General features: G+C 35.1%; 1 protein-coding gene across 1 annotated transcript; it reads right to left on the bottom strand.

The window, feature by feature from the left end:
* Window positions 1-385: 385 nt before the first annotated feature.
* acvr1bb (activin A receptor type 1Bb) lies at window positions 386-20,072 on the bottom strand. The gene is made up of 9 exons (XM_051111987.1): window positions 19,942-20,072; window positions 10,393-10,638; window positions 10,052-10,300; window positions 6,399-6,629; window positions 6,137-6,304; window positions 4,570-4,726; window positions 4,295-4,419; window positions 4,066-4,196; window positions 386-2,966 (listed from the first exon to the last, which is right to left on the bottom strand). Exons 1-9 carry the CDS (start codon window positions 20,003-20,005, stop codon window positions 2,841-2,843), a joined length of 1,497 nt encoding a protein of 498 aa, XP_050967944.1. The 5' UTR covers window positions 20,006-20,072; the 3' UTR covers window positions 386-2,840.
* Window positions 20,073-20,885: the final 813 nt, after the last annotated feature.

The following is a 20,885-nucleotide window of genomic DNA, read 5'->3' as shown; positions in this document are numbered from 1 at the left end:
CAGAATTTCCCAGAAGCCTCATTCATTTACAGTAAACATTTCTGTGAAGCTTATGAAAGATTTTAGTGAAAACTGAAGTCTTTAAAAGGCAAACATAATGGCTTTTATATTTTTAAACTGGAATTTTATGAGAATCTGGAAATGTTTCAAGAGCTTATTTTTATTTTTGACTGCATTTGGCTCTAAAAATGTCAAACTTAAAAACAAAATCACTGTCATAACTGCTAAAGCTGCATTCATATTACTAATTTACCGCTGTTTTTAATAAACATCTAAGCAAAGGTTTCGTGTAAGTGTCAACATAAACAAACAAATCATTGAATAACACGCCATACTTGCATTGCATCACAAGGTTCTGAAGCAAAAATAAACACAACATGACAAATGTAGGAAAATCTGTATTTATTACCATTTAATAATTACCCATGTAAATGATTGGAAACTGAAATTCCTGAAAAGTCTCTCCTTGTAGATTTGGGAAATACACTCCGATTATACAGGTTGGCTGAGAGGTCAGAGGATCTGGGAAACTTCCTTATGCTAAACCGGGACTAAGACCGTTTGCACAGTTAATCACACCGTCGCCATCGTTTAGCCGTTATAATTAGCCAGGCGACGAGCGTCTCCACTACAGCCAGTGGATGAAAGAGAGCAGACGTTTATATGAAGTCCAAATCTGCCAGCAGCGTCACGCTTTCTGGAAACTATAAATATATGTACAAGCTGAACTCAACAGTAGAAACAAATACAGATCAAACCCTTACTCTTATTACTCTTAGAAAAATTTCTCAGTCAGCAGCCGATGTGCCAGTGTCATCTCTTATATAGTTCTCAGTAGTGTCGTGACTCAATCCAGTGTTACAAACACATTTCACATGGTAGCTTGTCATTTTGCATCTAAATAACAGAAATAACATAATATAAAGAAAGCATTAACATGTTCTTCCAACTATAGCAAGCATTTTTGGCTTTCTCCGAAGACATTTTAATAGATTAAGGTGACTGAATTGTTGCAAATGGACGAACAACAGCACTTATTTAGATTGTCAAAACACAAACTCTAGACATCAGTCCTGAAACATGTGAGCGAATCTGGGAGATAAAATTAAACAAAATGAAAGACCACAGACCAAAAACCCTGTACAGCTGCTTCAAAACCTACTGTTAAAAGCGCTATACAAATAAACCTGAATTAAAACAGAGTCACATTAAAAAACAAACCACAAAACAGATAAATACAGCGAGCTACGATCACACTATTGTCTACTGAATCAAATCGGATTAATAAAAAAGGTCATACATTATAGAAACTATATTTACATCTTGCATATTAAGCAGAGAGGGACAGAAGGGCAGTAGTATTTATCCATGGAGTAGGAGAGAGAGAGACGTAACGTCTGTCAGGAGTCATAAATACAGTGTAGTAGGAGTAAAGCGGTGCGCTTCAAGTCAAGTTACATTTTCAAGTCGTTCTTCCCATTACAGACCCAGTGCATGAATAATAATCAGATCGATTTCCTAAAATCACGTTGTAATGTCACTTGCAGCAGGAGCTGCTGGAGTTAATGCAATAATCCTGTCATTATTCGCCCTCATGCTGCTCCAAACCTGCAAAGGTTCATGCGACCCTTTGCCTTATAACTAAATTGCATCAATAAAGTATCACAGATGTAGTTCATATGAATTCAGATGACAGCATAAAGTCATACTGATCATTTATTGTGATTTTAGTCATTTTTGGAGTGCAGCTTGTGCATTCTGCTCAATATCTCCTTTTGAGTTTTACAATAAAAACTCCGTCATACGGGTTTGGAGCGACACAAGGATGATAAATGATGAGCATTCTTATGTCTGCATGAATTATTCCTTAAAAACGAGCTTAGAGTCCATACAAAACAGTCCCAACACTCCTCAGCTAATAAAATGTGCATCATTTTAGTGTCATTTAATGCTACAGTGAAAAGCAACAAACAAGTTTAGCTATGAAAAACAAAAGCCTGTACTTTAGCCGCCACTGACCCGTACAGCTTCACATCTCTGCTGTTCCTGGACGATCAAACCTTTAGCTTAGTCAAAGGACTTGGAAATTAAAAAAAGGGAAAGCTATTTACATTTCCATACTTTTAAAAAATATACTATGTACAGTAGCTTTGTTTGCCCATGGAGGAGAGGAGGAACTCTAACGGCGATAAAAAAATAAGGACAATATGAAGGATCTACGAGCTAAAATAAATAGATATCTCCGTACCATTCAGTAGTAAGAATAGACGCGTGTGCCAGTGTGCGATTCCAAAACCAAGATGGCTATAATCCACTTCATGCTCACAAAACCTCCAGAATAAAGTGCAAATAAGGTTGTTTTGCTAACAGCTTTGACGTGGTTATGAAACACCGGCGAATAAAAGGAATCGGCTGATCTAGCAGTGCCATCTCGCACCAATTCACCAGCTTAACCCGCCCGTTATCGCCTCTAGTTAGTTAACCGAGGTAGTCTGCTAGACTGATCTAGTTGAATGCAATATTGAATATGAGTGGCCCTGGTTGGAAAAAAATGATCTTTGGGGCAAAACTGATTTGAAGAGAATCGATAAAGTCACGTGTCCGTTTTGATTTGCGAGCTGGGCGGTAGCAGTAGTAGTAGATGTAGTAGAGAAGAGGAGGAGAGCACAGAGGGCTGTTGGGTACCGTAGGTTCAGTAGTTTTGGCGGTGGGGTGAGGTAGGCCCCGTCCCGACTTGGTGGACGGAAATACTTTTAAACTGGCAGGATAGTTTAAAGTGGTCGCATGTCTGTACACGTTCTCTTTCCTAGGAGTGTTTCTGGCTGAAGGTAGTGTTTCACTCAAATTTTGATGTCTTCGTCCACGCTGAGCTGAGACAGGGTTTTCTTAATGCGGAGAGCCGTCAGTCGTGCGGCGCCGTTAGCGTACCAGCACTCCCGCATGATCTTCCCCATCACACGCAACGCCTGTAAGAACAAGACAGAAGTTACCATGCGAGTTCATATCATGGCATATTGTTTTTTTGTCGTTGCTCTCTTACAATAGTGTTCCATGTAACAATGTAACACTTCTGACATACAGGGTGTCACATTCCTTTAAGTCACTATGTGCAAAAGCAAAATAAAATATCTATTGTAAAACAAATAAGCAGCAATAATTTTCTTTTCTTGATTAGGTTTTCTAAATCAAATGTCAAACTCATTCAACCCTACAACTGTTACTTTAGGAAAAATGTAAAAATATTATTAAAACTATAATATATATATATATATATATATACATACATATACATATACACATATATATATCTATATACACATACATAAAACACTCAAGTTTTAAAACAGTAAAATTTTGTTTAAAGAAGTCTCTTCTGTTCATCAAGCAAGCAAAACAGTACAGCAAAAACTATTTTGCTATTTAAAAGAACTGTTTTCTATTTGAATATATTATAAAATGTAATTTTTCTTCTGCGATCAAAGCTACATTTACAGCATCATTACAGTGTCAAATGATTCTTCAGAAATCATTTTAATATGCTGATCTGCTGTTCAAGAAAAATGTATAATAATAATAATAATAATAACAATAATAAACAGTTGAGTACATTTTTTTCAGGATTCTTTGATGAATAGAAAGATCCAAAGATCAGCATTTATCTGAGATAAAAAGCTTTCGTAACATTATACACTACACCATTCAAATGGATATATGGATATATAAATATGTACAATTAAACATTTTATATTATTTTAAAATATGCATACTTATTTGTATTGTTTATTTATAATAAAAATAAATCATGCAAAAATAAAAGCACTCATATAACATTTAATTATTATTCTTTTAATTAATGAAAGCACCTTATTTTACTAAAATTTTGTTGCAAGATCAAACGTTTGAAGATAAATAAATAAATAGAAATCTTTCAGAAATCAACAAATACTTCCTAGTGACACACAGGGCATGTATTTTACATGGACCTCAAGAAAAAATGAAAATGATGAGACCATTATAATAGTTGTAGGAGAATAACTGTTGTTGTGATCTCTCTCTCTCTCTCACCTCATAGCTCTGCCACCAGTTGGGGATGTTGGGTCGTAACCTTTGATCACACACCACTTTCCTCATTTCCTCTATGGATGGGTCAGAGGGCACCAGGTCATAGTAGGGCAGCTGGTACTCTTCATGAATACCTGAATGCAAACAGAACATAAATAAGTACAAAAATGGTTTTCAACTGCTTTTTTGTGCAATGTGTCTTTTGAAAAATGGGTTTGATTCATTTCAGCACCTCCAGCATTGCAGCGGCGAGCGATTTCCCAGTACACGAGTCCTAGAGCATAGATGTCAGCGCATTTAAATGAATCAAAGTGACGCATGTTAATAGTCTCTTCCAGAACCTCAGGCGCCATGTACCTGAAACACACACAAGAACATGATTACTGAAAGCAGAAAACACAAACCACTGATCGTATGAGCAGACATTTTAGATCAGATTATTGTGACATGAATGTTTATGTATACGTTTTTCTTGGTTGTTAGTTCTGTCAGTATTTTGAGCCATACCTCTTAGTGCCGACACGCTGGTTGGGGGCGATATCGATGGTGTCAGTGACGGACTCGTGACGAACCGCCAGGCCGAGATCAGCGATTGCACACGTGCAGTTTTTCTTCACCAGGATGTTCTTGGACTTCAGGTCACGGTGAGCGATGCCAGGCTTACCTGATGACCAAAACAAAACCATTACAGCTACACACGCGCACACACACACATCTGATAAAAACTCTCTGACCAGAGAAGAAAAGTTTTGCACACCCTCATGAGCGCCCACATACACAACATTTTTAGGCATCACGACTGTTTCAAAGTGGGCTGCTAAATAACACAGCCAAAGTCACCATAACACGTACTCTTAAAAGAGTTAACTTTCCCAGAATGCAGTCAAGATGGCAGACAGCGTTCAAGTGGAAATTTTAGTTTTGTGCTCTGTATGTTTGTGTTTATTAGAGTCGCTAACGTCAGACTCTCCTGGATTCAACAGTGAGTGTTCAGTAAACTTTTAGTTTTAAATACCTTCCAACCACTAAAATATGGAAATAACTTGCTGCAAAAAAGTGACATTCCTCAGTATTTTTGTCATTTTCTAGCAAAATGACATAGGATAGTAAGTTTTGACCCAAACTGACTAAAGAACAAACATCTATCAATGGGTTTAGAAAATTCAACTTATTTCAAAGAGAAAAGTTTTTATTCATTCAGATATTTGTTCTTGTTTTAAGCATAAACTCACGTAATTTTGTTACATTTTTCACGATTTCAAGATTTTTATATTTGCATCTTGAGTAAATGCATTTGATTTAAGATGATATTTGAGACCCTGGACCACAAACCCAGTCATAAGGGTCTAAATAAATAAATAATCTTTTCATTGGTGTATGGTTTGTTAGGATAAGACAATATTTGGCTGAGATACAGCTACTTGAAAATCTGGAATCTGAAGGTGCAAAAAAATTTAAATATTGAGAAAATCTTTAAAACCTTTAAAGTTGTCCAAATAAAGTTCTTAGCAATGCATTAAGTATTGATATATTTACAGTAGGAAATTTACAAAATATCTTCATGGAACATGATCTTTACTTAAAATCCTAATGATTTTTGGCCTAAAAATCAAATCATTTTGACCCATGCTATGTATTTTTGGTTACTGCTTCAAATATACCCATGCTACTTAAGACTGGTTTTGTAGTCCAAGGTTACATTTGTATTGGAAAACAAAAATGTCACTTTTTGAAATGCATGCAGCAAGACATTTTAAGACCTTCATGACCCACAGAAACCCTGAATAAAGGAAAACGGTTGGCTTATTAAGCAGAATCAGGCTCCTTTAACGTTTTTATCAAATCACACCGCGTTGCATGTCTTATGTTTTTTTGTTTGTTAGTAATTTAATAACATGCCAAATTACAGTAATTTTCATTACAAATAACAGGTTAAAAAAAAAAAGAAAAAAAAAAAAAAAAAAAGGCAGCACTTTTGTTAGAAGTTGGAAGTTAGCTGTCTATGTAGACAACAAACTGGCTCACTGGGTATTGAAATGAAACTAATTTAATCAAACAACCCTGACGCACTCACCCTGAGTGCCCAGTATCTCCATGTGCAGATGCGCTAGGCCGCTGGCAGCCGACAGCGCCAGTTTGATCATTCCCTCGATAGTGACTGAATATCGGTTCAGATAGTCAAACAGGGATCCATTCTCATGATAGTCTGACACCAGCCACAACTGAGTCCATGTGCCATTATCTGTGACAGAGAAAATTAAACATTATTACACCTTGATGACAATAATATGCATACTATAAAATAGCTCAGTAAAGTGCAAGGCATATTCATTTACCCTTGTTGTCAGCAGCAATGAAGCCCAGGATGTTCTCGTGGCGGAGCATGATGGTCTGGTAGATTTCAGCTTCACGAAACCAGGAGCGTTCCTCACGAGAGGAGAAGATCTTCACGGCAACGTCTCCTCCTCTCCACTTCCCCCTCCACACCTCGCCAAAGCGGCCTTTACCAATGATCTCCTGCAGCACTATGGTACGAGCCACCGTCCTCTGGACAAACAGCGGTAGACCTGCAGCAGAGAACCAATGAGAGAAAAACACTATCAAATCACTGATGACAGTAAGTTAATAGTGAACTACTAAAATGTCAAACTGTTCTTCACACAAATCATCACACAAATCTGGAATGAATAAAGGCCACGAGCAGGGCTATCACTGTTAAATAAAAGAGAGAAAATTAGGATAAAATAAAATAATATATAAAAATTAGATATAAAAGTTTAATTAAAAAAAAAAAAAAAAAAAAAAACAGAAATATTGCCTTGGCAGCTATATGAAATATGTTTACATTAAAGCACTAAAATTAATTTCTGGAAACAAAAACTATAACTGAGAAAAAACAAAACAAAAAACAAATTAAACAAATTGTAATGTTTAATAAAATAAATAAATAAACCAAAAAATGGGGGGAAAAAAGCACATAAAATTACTACTATCACAACTGAAACTAAAATGAAAAATAAATAAATAAATAAATAAAAGCTAAATTGGAGTATACAATAGTACAATATATTTTACAATATAACTGTAAAAAGTAAAAAAGTAAAATAATAATAATAAAAAAAATACTAAAACTAACTAAAACGGAAAAAAAAAGTGATTTATGCATGTTACATAAGGGTTATTAGTGATCAGTTAATTCAAATAAAGCTGGAAAAAAATAGATGAATAACTAGAAAACCAAATGAGGAGATATTCCAACTAACTAAAAAAAAAAAAAAAAGTGTAAGCTGAATAACTAAAATTACTTACTGGAAAAATGTAACTTGACCCTAACCCTAACCTGAAATAAAAATCCTAAACCTAAATAAATAGCATTGATTTAGAAAACAACAACGCTTAAGTACATTTAAAAAAAAAAAAAAAAAAAACAACTGAACTAAAATTAAAATTAAAACTTTACAAAGAAAGTTACAAATATGATAAAAAACTAAACTATAATCAAAAAGTTTGAGATCAGTAAGACTTGTGATGATTTTAAAGAAGTCTATTATGCTTTTCAAAGCTGCATTTATTTGATCAAAAATACAGAAACAAACGGTACAGTACTTACAAGTGAGGTAACAAAGACTGGTCTATAACCTGTCATGTCTTTAGGACAATTATTTTTTGCTACTGGAATAAAAACAGACTGTTTCCAAAGTGAAGGTACATAATGAATCTCAAAAGACCAATTAAAAGTATAATTAAAAATGGACCCAGTTCTTCTGCACACTGCTTTAACACCCTACCACTTATTCCATCCGGACCAGCACTCTATTGTGTGTATCATTTATTTTACATTGTTTAAAAAGATTGACTACACTTTCCACATTTAAAGAAACAGGTAAGCTTCCATCTTGAGAAGAGTTATAAAACTTCTTTCATTGTGCTCCCATTCTGTCCTTCAAATTTAGCATAAAACGTATTAAAATCCCCAGCAAGGGCACTATATAACTCATAACTGATAACTTTCACTCGTTTTCTACATCCGTTATTTTGTCCCATCATTTATTTAAGACTATCCCATATATAGTTTGCTCTTAATTTAATCTCCACTCTTTCTCTCTTAATTTCTCATCTAATCAATTTCTGTACATTTTTAACTTCAACCAAATCCCCTCGCTGAAATGCAGTTCTTTTCTTCATCAACAAACCCTTAAGATTCCTGCTCACCCATGGCTTACTATTTGGATATATCTTATTTTTTTTTCAGGGACAATAGAGTCAACACAATACGTTACCCAGGAACTGACAACATCATTAAGCTCATCAATATCAGCAGATGAATCCATAAAAGCATTCCTTAAAGTACAAACAAAACATCCTCATAAACTAGCATCATCAGTCCAAGATTTCACAGTTTTTGTTTCAACTTTTCCCCTCTTCATTTCAGTAATATATCATGGAATTAGATTAATACAATTATGATCTGACAAACTCAAAGAAGGAAGCAAAACTTTGTATGCTTCCTTGATAAGAGCCATAGAATTGGTCCAAATTCCTTTTATGCCTAGTTGGACATGTGACATACCCGTACATGTTCTTTACACATTTTTCCAATACACAATTACTAAAATCACCATAATGAAAATTGGAGCATTCTGAGATGGTATTTCATAAAACTCTTCTCAATATAGTCCATAGGCAAGTTCACATTCGCCTTTGGGTGAATATATACCACAGACACAAATATTTGGGCAAACTCTCTAGGCAGATAATGTGGCCGAAGGGATACCACAAGCATCTCAATGTCCTTGGTGCATAACTTCTCTCTCACGACAACAGTCATGCACCAGTGCTTGTTCACATAACACATCCCTTACCTCACGTCTTACAAGTTATCCCCGAGTTGCAGTCGACTCGAAATGAACCACTAAATCCATCAACTGACAACTCTTTCTCAGAGTCCAATTTCGATAGCCAAGTCTCCGAGATTGCAAGCAAACAACTGTCAGTGCAAAATGTTCTAAACAGCATTTAAGGTTGTGTTCATACTTGTAGTTCGGTTCGTTTGGTTCATTTTGATACACTGCTTGTTCCCTGCATGAAGTCATCTCACATAGCGTCGCATCTTGTCATTACTTCTTATTTTTGGTTATTTAGAAGTCTTTGGTCCGTGTCGCGTTCATATTTCATTCGAACCGCACCAGAGTTCGTTTGGAAGCAGACCGAGACCCATCTTTTTAGCAGTCTTGGTCCGTCTGTTTGGTGCGCGCCAGGGTTTGGATGGCAGTGTTCACACTTGCTCAAATGAACCGCACTAAGAGAGCAATCGCACCAGAGTTTTTTTTTTTAATCGAACCAAACTTGACAAGTGTGAACACACCCTAAATTGTCTGTTAACCAAAATAAAATTAATGCAAGCATAATAGTCCATCTCCACTCCACAATTCTATTAAAAATTAAATACATAAAAACAACATAAAATGCCAGTACACTCAACGCTACTGCACTACCACGCTGCTGGTCACTCCACGAGCATGCACCCTAAATATTTTCTAACGATGCAAATCTCTGCTGTCACTTATTGTTATTTAACACATCCTTGGTGAATAAAAGTAATAATTTCTTTCAAAAAAGAAAGAATAAAATTTTTCTGACGCTAAACTTTTAAATAGTAGTGTATATTGTTATAAATATTAAGCAGCACAACTGTTTCCAGCACTGATAATAAATCAGTATATTGGAATATTTACTGATTTATACAGTATATTAATATATAAAAACATTGTTTTACATTGTAATAATATTTCACAACATAACATTTTTTCTGTATTTTTGATCAAAACACAGCCTTGATGAGCATAAGAAACATCTTTAAAAACCTTACTGAGCAGCAGTGTACCAAATATATAAAAAATATACTATTAAAAATGTACTACAATAACACTGTTGCATACATGCTTAGACAATTCTACAAATCATAAACCTTCTCTCCTGCGATACTAACCCGAGCCTGATCCTGAGGTGGAGAGGTCGTAGATAAGGTCCTGTAAGGTCTTGTCCTTAGCCAGGAACATGTGTTCAGAGCTGGGATCCTCCACCTCCAGCCTCTGCCGGTGACCGTAGGCCCGCTGATGGTGCTGGAACAGGAAGAGACCCAGCAGAACCAGCACACACAACACAAAGACCGGCCCTGCCACCACTGCAGTGAGCTCCACTGGCCCCCAGTCCTGCCCAGAACCCGGTCCGTTCGTCACTGACAGAGAACATGCTGCATTAGTTCCTCGTCTGGAATTCACTAATTGTTTTTGGTGTTGACTATAGCTGATATAATGTATTGATGCTCACCGGTTGGTAGTCTGAGGTCGATGCTGTTGCAGTAATCAGAGTAGCAACAGTGTGTGTTCATCAGTCCCTCGGCGCTGAGGCAGTAGAACGGCTGGCCTGGAGGAACCAGCTTCTCTTTCTGGATGCAAAGCCGCACATGCTGCTCCTGTCCTTCAATGACTGAGGTGGAGGCTACACATGCCCCGTTGGTCTCGCACTTATACCCATTTTTCTCACACTCTGGTGTGGTGCAGTTACAGAACAGAGCTGCAGAGAGAATCAAAAACATGCACTTATTAAATGAACTATTGTTTACATTAATATACTATATTATAGCTTCTGAACATCACAGTGAATGGACCAGCAGACGTGTCTTTTCAACAGCAGGGGGTGACAGAGATCAGTAGACTTATATACTGTAAATTCAGGAGCATTGTGACTGTTTTTGTAGAGAAACACCATAAAAGAACACATTTAAACCAGCATTTATAAATGATATTTTTTGAGCATGTGAACTTAACATATAAAAGTAGTGCCTTTTTTCAACTTGTAATCACAATGACTGACTAAAGTGACCTCTGAATAAAGGCCAAGATGAGCTATTTATTTATTTATTTATTTAAACAAATTGGTCAATATCAAAAGAAATGTAATAAATTCTATATATTATAATATTTTTTGTAGGATGCCATTAAATAGATTGCATATTGTAAATATTATTAGCTGTAAATATTACTAGTTTTTGGACATTAAGATTTTAAGTCTTTTCTGCTCCAAGACTGCAAAAACAGCACAATTTTTAAATATTTTTACTATTTAAAATAACTGTTTTCTATTTGAATATATTTTAAAATGTAATTTATTCCTGTGATTTCAAAGGTGAAGTTTTAGCATCATTACTCCAGTCACATGATCCTTCAGAAATCATTCTAATATCCTGATTCACTGTTTAAAAAAAAAAAAAAAAAAAAAAAACATTTATTATTATTATGTTGAAAACATTTGAGTAGATTTTTCTTTGATGAACAGAAAGTTCAGAAGAACAGCATTTATCTGAAATAGTAATATTTTGTAACATTATACATGTCTTTATTATAATTTTTGATGAATTTAAAGCATCCTTGCTAAATAAAAGTATATTTCTAACATTTTTTTCCCCAAAAACAAAAAATAATAATAAATAAAAAACTCCAAGCTAAGTCAGCTTAAATAGTGTAGTGTATAATGTTACGCTTTTTATTTCAGCTAAATGCTGATTGCTGTTTTTTTTTTTTTTTTTTTCAAAGAATCTTAAAAAAATGTACTTAACTGTTTTAAATATTGATAATAATGATAAAAAAAAAAATGTTTCAGCATATTAGAATGATTTCTGAAGGATCATGTGACCTTGAAGACTGGAGTGATGATGCTGAAAATTCAGCTTTGATCACAGGAATAAATTACATTTTACAATATATTCAAATAGAAAACAGTTTTTAAATAGTAAAATATTTCAAAATGCTACTGTTTTTGCTGCACTTTGGATCAAGTAAATGCAGGCTTGGTGAGCAGAAGAGACTTAAAAAAATCTTACTGTTCAAAAACGTTTGACTGGTAGTGCATATTATTTATAAATAATCCAATTTATAACATTTATTTATATTTTTAATAAAATGGTATAAAATAAGTTTTCATGGCTGTGAGATCAGAGGTCTATACTATCTCAAGCCCAGCTGAAGGCAACTTCAAAAAGACAAAAGCAACATGTAAAAATGTTCATTCATCTTAATGACTCTAAAACAACTTCATTTTCGGCCGCCATCAAGGCAAGACAGAAAGTTCCAAAGGGTGATCATGTTATGGAAAACACTTAGTTTTCATGATCTAATAATCTCTTGATTGATTAAAGAAAGTCTGACATTCGTCTTCTTGTTAGAATACCTCAACAACATAAAACTACTTCAAATTTTCCTCCCCTCCATATAATTTTTTCATAGTTAAAGACTCATTCATCAGTTCTGTCCACTAAGAGCAGCCAGACAGAGATGATTCAATCAAACTGGGACCAGAGCACTTGTAAATGGAGGTTGTAGACGGTCAAAAGTGAAGAACAGCAGACATCACTCACCTGCAGTGCACACAGACTTAACTGAGCCGCAGAATACAATGAGAGATTCTAGATCTAGTATTCTTTTAGTTTGCTTAAACTAAAGAACTATTGTTGTTGTTGTTCATAAGAGAGTGTCAAGACATGTTTTCCAAAACAGACTACTTTTAACTTGACATTTCATCCTTTAAAAAAAGTGGAAGATGCCTTGGGAAAAAGAAAACACAACCAACAACAATAAAAAAAAAAACAAGACAGCGTGCAAAAGAGGTCTGTCTGCAGTGTAAAGGGAGTTGACTTTAGATATGCAGCTTCTTGAAGATGGTTTTTAATGTGTTTCAGGGTAAAATCATCTCCAAGAAGTTAAATGAATCCCTTTTAACTATCATGAAAGCTAAAGATAAAAATACTTACTCACTGACCTCACTGACCACCTCAACCCATCCTTGGATCCTTTCTGCTACGCATATAGTGGATTTTTAAATCGACCACCGACATTTACATAACAACTAATTTCAGCATCTCTGCCTGCCCTGATAAATAACTGTGTGAACTACGCCAATACACTGATCCAATAACATAGTTACATTTAGAGCTGCATACAGAAATCTACTGCAGTACTGCAGCATCAGCCTTAAAAAAATCATTTTTTTTGGTACAGGAAACCATGACTAACTGACATGACTACAGATTTCATTGGAAACAGCTTCACTAATTACTGGCAGTCCTATAAGTCATGTAACAAGTTGTGTAAAGGAGTTACGCAACAGCTGCGCGTCTCTAAAGAGCAACATTCGCTTGCCGCTTGATTCATTCTCTGGTAAGGCTCCTACACAATGTCATTATTGAGATATTTTTCACGGCATATGGATAATTAGAAAGTGTGAACTGAAATTTGAAAAAAAGCTTCTGCGATTGTGTCCAAAACATTCTCTGTTTTCACAGCGCAGAATGCAGGCTGCGGCGTGTTGCGTTTGTGGCGTGACTGAACACAGCTCTGGTTCATGCCAACAGGACACGACTCAAGCCAAAAACGCAGAGTGATTAAACAAATTAAGCCTGTGATCAATTCACATTAAGAGGATCTGATTTTACGGTATACTCTTGCAGTATTGGCCAGGGTGTTTCTACATTTTCTGCTTTCAGCAACAGACAAGCACAGAACTTCTGCTTTACTAATCAAAGTATTTGCATGTATGTAGGTCATTGCAGAATGTTTAATTTTAGCATGTGAGCTTGGTTTTCCACTGAACTTGTTTCATTATTACATGTACAGTCCGATTAGTTAAAATACAGGATTTCCTGTTATTTACACCCATTCACACAATATGACGTAAAGAGATGCCCTATCATCATCGGAGCTTCCTCTTAAGGCTACGAACTGAACGAAACTACTTGAGGACAGATGTTATGACGCTGTTGTTTGTGGTTGCCGATGCAGTTGAAGGCAGAGATTTAACTGATAAGTCTTATCTGTTAGCAACAGAAGGAAAAAACAAACATTTCGTTCTAAATGCCAATTAAAAAAAAAATAATTACTTACTCACAATCATGCTTTTGGGATTGCTAAATAATTAGGCTTACCAACAGGAAGAAAACACATCCCACATCGCTTTGTTGTCAAATTTGAAGGAATCAAATTCTGCAACATTTTGCAACTATAAAAATATACCTTTGCAAATCGATTGCAATTTCATTTTGCTTACTTCCATTCTGTCTAGACCAATTAAAAAATAACATAAAAAACACACACCAAACCCCATTAAGCAAGTAATACTGATAGTAAATGATACTGCATAATACAATAGCATTGCTAAGCAAAACAGAAGCTAAAACTCATGAGAATATGATCTCACTACTAAATGCAGGCTTCACAACACCATACCCTCATACTGACATGAACATGTCCGTGCTTGCACAAGTACACAGGTAAAGTGCTGATAAATTTCCAAAATAAAGTTCCTGACACCTTATTTGATAAGTCAAGATGTTAAGCCAAGATTAACAACGAACCTTTTTGCTAGACTAGATGTCACTTGCTGAATTAAACATGCACCTTAGTGGAAACAATGCAGCATACTGCTGTTTGAAAGGTTTTATATACCACATATATTATTTAATAAAAACAGTAGATAGTATACACTGTATATTGTGCATTAAACACAGTCCATATATTCACTCACTAATAAATTGCAATCCATCTCTGCCATCCATTAATGGACCACACACACACAAACCCACTGATTAGTGTGCATAATACTTCTTTAGAAACTTGGCTTTTTCACAAGGAACACCGACATCATAAAATTGCAACATGGACATGTCAAAACGCATAATTGTTTTACAGTCTACTGTGAGTGGAAAAATGTCAAGCAGGTCCAATGGCCATTACATCTCGTATTGAAAGACCAGTGCTGCTCACAAAGAACTGCTAACACGTAGATACAACAAAACACCCATAAACAACATGTTGAGCAAATATGAGACACTATGACTCAGTGTTAGTAATTTAAAGTCATGTGTGCAGGTCTTGTGTCCTCCTCTACACAGTTGAATACAAAACGTGTTTGTTAATTGTTTCCTGAATTACATTAAATCATTTGCAGCGAATAAAGTCCTTGGTCCTCCTCTACAGATTTTGCTCTAACTGCATAACTAAATATGATGCAATACCATTTGGCAATGCGGAAAACATCATCGGGACTCTACAGCTTGATAACAGGAAGCCATTGGAATCCAGATGGAAATATTAGTCAGTCTAATTTCTAGCTGTTCTTTAATCATACGACCCTTGAGGGAATAATAAGGAACTTTAGAGGTAGTGAACTTGGACTTGTCTGATTCTCGTGTACAGGTCCTGATCTCTCAGAAGTTTTGTGCATCCTGATGTACAGACCCAAGCAAACTCAGAGTCTTAATTTTCTATTCAAAGGACAATTCAATAATTTGGCATTTCCCTGCGTTCCAAGCAAACACCCACACATGTGCAAAACACAGCGAGACTCGCAGGCCTGTCTGAGCGCTGTCACAAACAGCTTGGGACAGAACACATACAGGACATACAGGAAAGATGTAAGAAACATCCACTCGCATTCATGTAAAGTTACAGATGATTGATAAAAAAAAATGATTCTAGATCAACAATGTGGTTACTCACACTGTGAACAAACTGCAAGCATGTCCATGTAAAGCAAGACAAGTCACACTGTTTCTATACTATACCAGACATATATATCACATGCCGTCATATGACTGTTTTCTAAACTAAGTTCAGGCTTTTACTCTAAAGAACACAGCTATAACATTTCACAATGGGCTCCTTTCAGCTCAAGGTATGATTGACGAGCATGAAAAAGGTATGACTACGATACTAACATGAAGTCGAAAGCCATTCAGAATGCTTGTGACTTTGAAGCTACAAGCCGCATATTGTCAACCTAATTCTGGTTAACAATGAATCAGTTTTTATGCCACATAAATTGCACCAGTGCATAATGCATCATATAAATGTTCAATTGACTAAATGTGAACTCATTGGTCTCAATGCCTGCTATGCTGCCCAAGTCCTGAGACAGTAACTCTGGCCTAAACACACTTTACTATTGGGATTCTGGTGCAACCGAGCAGTGTTTGATTAAGCAAGAAGTGTTGCCCTTTTTATCTAAAAAGCATCATTCTCAGCAGAGCTGTGAAACATGCAGGTGGTCTCAAGCAAACAGACATGCAGTAATGCTTCTTATTTTTGTAGAAAAGTGGTTTTCTCTGTAGTAACCACCCTGAGAATCACTCTTACTAAGCATTTTCATGACAGTAAAAAATCTAGCCCAGTTCCGGACATTTCCGCCAAAGAAAGGCTGTTCTGGACCAGTCAAACTGGATCTGCTCTGGCACCTTTAAACCTGCTTATCTGCAACCAGCTAATGGCAGTGGCTGGCGAGCTCAGATAATGTCATCCACACAACGTTTTCAGAATAACAACTTTGGTTAGAGTGATGCAAAGCAAAAATAATGATTTGTTCTCATAAAAAAAAAAAGTGCTTGACGCAACCGTAATGTGACAAGCATTCAGTCAAAGATTCTTTGCTTATTTTTATCCTTCTGCAAAACAATCAGCCACTTTATTTTCCTTGTGCAACTGATATAACTGATTTTTATTAACAAAAAATGTGAATGAATAAATAGTCTGATATCTGAAGTGTGTTTGTCACTGTCGCACTATCAGTGATGACATTTGTTTTTTTATAACATCAGAGACTGAAACTTGAATGACATTCATGTGACCACATCTTCCTGCTTCTGCCAACGATAGTTTCGAACGGACTAACCCTTACTTATTTGGCAACCGTTTGACGTAAATTACACACCTGAGTCTCAATCCGATACACAATTAAGAGAAAGCTGGAATCTCTCAACTATGAAGAGTATATATAAACTGGCAAACTTCCTGTAAAACACAACTGAAACTAAAATAATCATTACCCAACCATGTTTCTGTTTAACTAAAGGTATACCCGAAAACGTCACTTCTTCAAAGAGTATTTTACAAAGACATTTGGTAAAGTTACAATAATATGATGTAAGGAATCATATACATTTAAAAAGAAATGTCAAATATATCTTTAAGACGTATTTTAAGCCATTTAGCCATTAAGACATGGCCCAAAATGAACTATAAACATGACAAAAGTGAGTAACAATTGAGTAAATAAAACTTGCTAGCTGGCTAATGATTTTATTAGGAACTACAACATAATCATTACTTGGAATAAAATAAAAAATTAACTGCTTGCCAAGACAACATCTCATTTTCAGTTCTTTTAAGATGGAAAACCGAATAAAAACTACATAAACATAAAAAAAACATTAAAAAACGACAAAAAATGCAACAAAATGACTAAAACTTTAGCTAAAATGATATGAAAACCAAAAATATTAAAAGTAAAATCTATTTCTAAATATTAACAACAATTATAATAGTATATTAAAGGTGCTAAAATAAGTGGTTTCAACAAACCCCTTAAATTAACCCATTAAAAAAATGATTTCTTTTTATTTCAGGGGTTTTTTTTCCCCCCGGACCCACACTCTCACTGATGTAAGTGATATTAGCAATTCAACAAATCATCACTTACTAATGAAAACATCAGTGACTGTCGTGAGTCCGTCAATAACAACTTCTCTGTTGAAAACTAATTCCCAGAAGTTTAACTAACATATCAGGAGTTTCTTCTCAAGAACTCCATGTGGTGACAGACATGGGATTTTCATCAAAACGAAAACCACTTGGTGTAGCAATGAGACACAGATCGCTTCATCTTGTATATGACGCTGTAAATGACATGATGACCAATGCTGTAGCACAAAACAAGGATAAAACTGCTAAATAGTGACATTTTTCATATGCATATTTAAAAAAAATGCTAGTTGTATTATGAATATTCAGAATATTCAATTCACTTCCATCGGCAGATGTGCCAAAGTGATTCTGTACCTTGCATATTTTGAGATTTGCACATTAATGCCTTGTATCTGAAGCGGAGTAATCCCTCACACGCTTCAGTCGTGTGTTCAGATAAGCTTTTCACTTCTCTCATTAAATATAATACACAATCTCTGTTTACTCTGTTGTAAGTCAAGGTGGGAAAAGCATTAGCTGCTATTTTAGGATTACTAATGTTATCCATGCTGTTGCAAAACTGAGTGAGGTGAATTCACTGAAATAAATTTGGTTTAATTGTAAATTTCACAATTAATTACAAAGAGATGGCAAGTAACACATTGAATTAAATGTAAAATTTAAAAATAGAAGGACCAAGATTTTTAGAATAATTTTATTTGCGATAGGAAAAAAAAAAAAAAAAAACAGTTAAAGCTTTATAAACTTAACTATAAACAAATATATGTATAACCCAATATATTAAATACCATCGAAAGACTGAGTATATTAGCTGTATCACACAAGCGCAGCGCTATAATTTTGTCCCGGTTCAGAATCTAAAAGACTGCCAAGTATCAGCATCATTATCATACATTTTAAAGCATTTAAATTTATTACATATTAATACATTTTAAAGTATTATGCTTTTAAAGATCATTAGAGAACACAATGAACTTATTCTTCCTTGCTGGGCATATTGATCAACAGATCAACAGACAAATGCACTTTATTGAACCTTAAGGGGAAACACAGAGCTCTTAAACTAGTGTGCATGTCCAAGCCTGCCAGCTTTTAATATGCAAAAAACATTAAGGGCCTTTTTGCAGCGGGTTTAGAAGAAACCTTAACAGTAATAAAGAAAACCCCCTGGCTATGAGTTACCCCATATCAAACCAAACACAGACAAAGACAAGCTGTGTTTCTATACGATGCGGAGAGAAAGAATCAGACAGGCATATCGGGGTCACTTTTTGGTCATATCCTTATTTTTTTCCCTTCTTCACAAAGAACTGAGATTTAACGCACACAACACCCAACCATTATCATAACCAGCGCTCAGAAGCTACTCAAAACCATATCATCACTCAAAGGAAAGCTGCAGACCTATACTTCAACCTGCAGACCACACACCCTCCTTTTGTCCTGACATTAACATGTCATTTCATACTGAGAGCAACCATTTACTTGATTTTCCACTGCACTTATAGTGAGAGCTTGTCTCTACAGCTTGGCTAAATACAACATGTGAACCTAACATTAATAACAAAATAACAACAGACATCTGGGGAAAATTACACCTGTGTTAATGAGCAACAGGTCCGTCAAGATGAGTGTTTACATAGGCTATTCTGGCTTTTAAAAATCATATTCAGATTAAAATAAACAAGTTTAAATAACAAAATAAAGCCATTTTCGTTTACTGTATCTGCGTTTGTTTACTGTAACTGATACGATGTAAACTATAAAGCCTCTCATATTGCTTCCTAGACAGAAAAACAAACACACAAAATTATAAACATACACAAACACAGGGGGAAAAAAGTGAAAGCAGTTTTTAAACAATTAATCGCTACTGAATGTGACAAATATGACAATTCAGAGTATATAAACTCTTTTAACATTGCCAATTTAAGACTCATATGAACTTAAATACAGGGGATTTGATCCCACGAGCTGAATTTAGTTTCTCAGAAGTTTTTATTCGAAATTACAGCCACATATTAACTAAGTTAGCCTGTTAGCATGCTAGCCCTTAACCTTTTCAGTTTCTATCATAAACAGGATCATCCTGCTTTATTATGGTTATTTAAACAGCACATATATAAAATATAACTTCAAGCACATCAGATATTCAAGTTTCTGACGGAGAAAAAGAGAAAGTCAGTGAAAGGACAGAGAGTTTATGGGGCCAGTCGTTAAATCCCAGCGCCATGTTGTTGTTGTATTAAACGCCAAACGTTCAGCGACTAAAACACAATAAACGAACCAAAACGACACACAGCGGTAAACAAAACATTTCAGAAATAAACAAACACTTCGTTCTCACCTTCACACGCTCCATTCAATCCCGATAAAACGATCAGGAGTCGCAGGATTTGCCGTGTGTCCATCCTCACAGGACTCCCATTGCACTGAGAATGCGCGTGAACACAGCCGCCGCTCGCGCGTCAATGGCTAGCCGAGTGCGCGCATACCGAACACGCGAAACGCCCAGACAGACAGACAGACAGACAGACAGACAGACAGACAGACAGACAGACAGACAGATAGATAGATAGATAGATAGATAGATAGATAGATAGATAGATAGATAGATAGATGCAACTATAGAACATGCAGAATAGTAATTATCAATAAAAAATATTCTTGTCATGTTAAAAAAGCAAACCAAAACAAATAAATAAATATGTATTAATTTATGAATATATTTTTTTTAATTATAAATATTTATATAAATATAAATACATTTTAAAGTTAAACGTAAAAGTTTGTGTCCGTTTTGACCCTGAAAGAGACACATTTGAAAAATTCAAGAATACGTTGGGACCCTCAAAACACACACCATTTTTAACATTTATTATTAAAATAGTCTTTTTAATTAATTAATTAATTAATTTTAATTAATCAATTAATTTGTTGTTTGTTTGTTTTAAGATTTAAAAATAAATAAATAAAGATGTTTTAAAAAACATTGTTAATATGTCATTTTGGACTTGGGTGTGTGTGTGAAGTACCATTAGGGGTCAAACTTAATTAATCAATTAATTTGTTTTTTGCTTGTTTTAAGATTTAAAAATAAATAAATAAAGTTTTTTTTTTTTTTTTTAATTGTTACAGTTTTTCTCAGTCACTTTGGTGCATTTCTCAGATCAGAAATGAAATTCTCAAAACTACTTGTTCAACCTCCACATCATCTAGTCACTTGTGCACATCATAATAGCAGTTTCTCATTTATTTGAACAAGTTGCGATTGCTTTGGTACATTCATGC

This window comes from Labeo rohita, chromosome 6, assembly GCF_022985175.1.
Source record: "Labeo rohita strain BAU-BD-2019 chromosome 6, IGBB_LRoh.1.0, whole genome shotgun sequence".
Lineage (NCBI taxonomy): Eukaryota > Metazoa > Chordata > Actinopteri > Cypriniformes > Cyprinidae > Labeo > Labeo rohita.
Note: the sequence above shows the minus strand (reverse complement) of the source record. Positions and strands in the feature narration are given on the sequence as shown.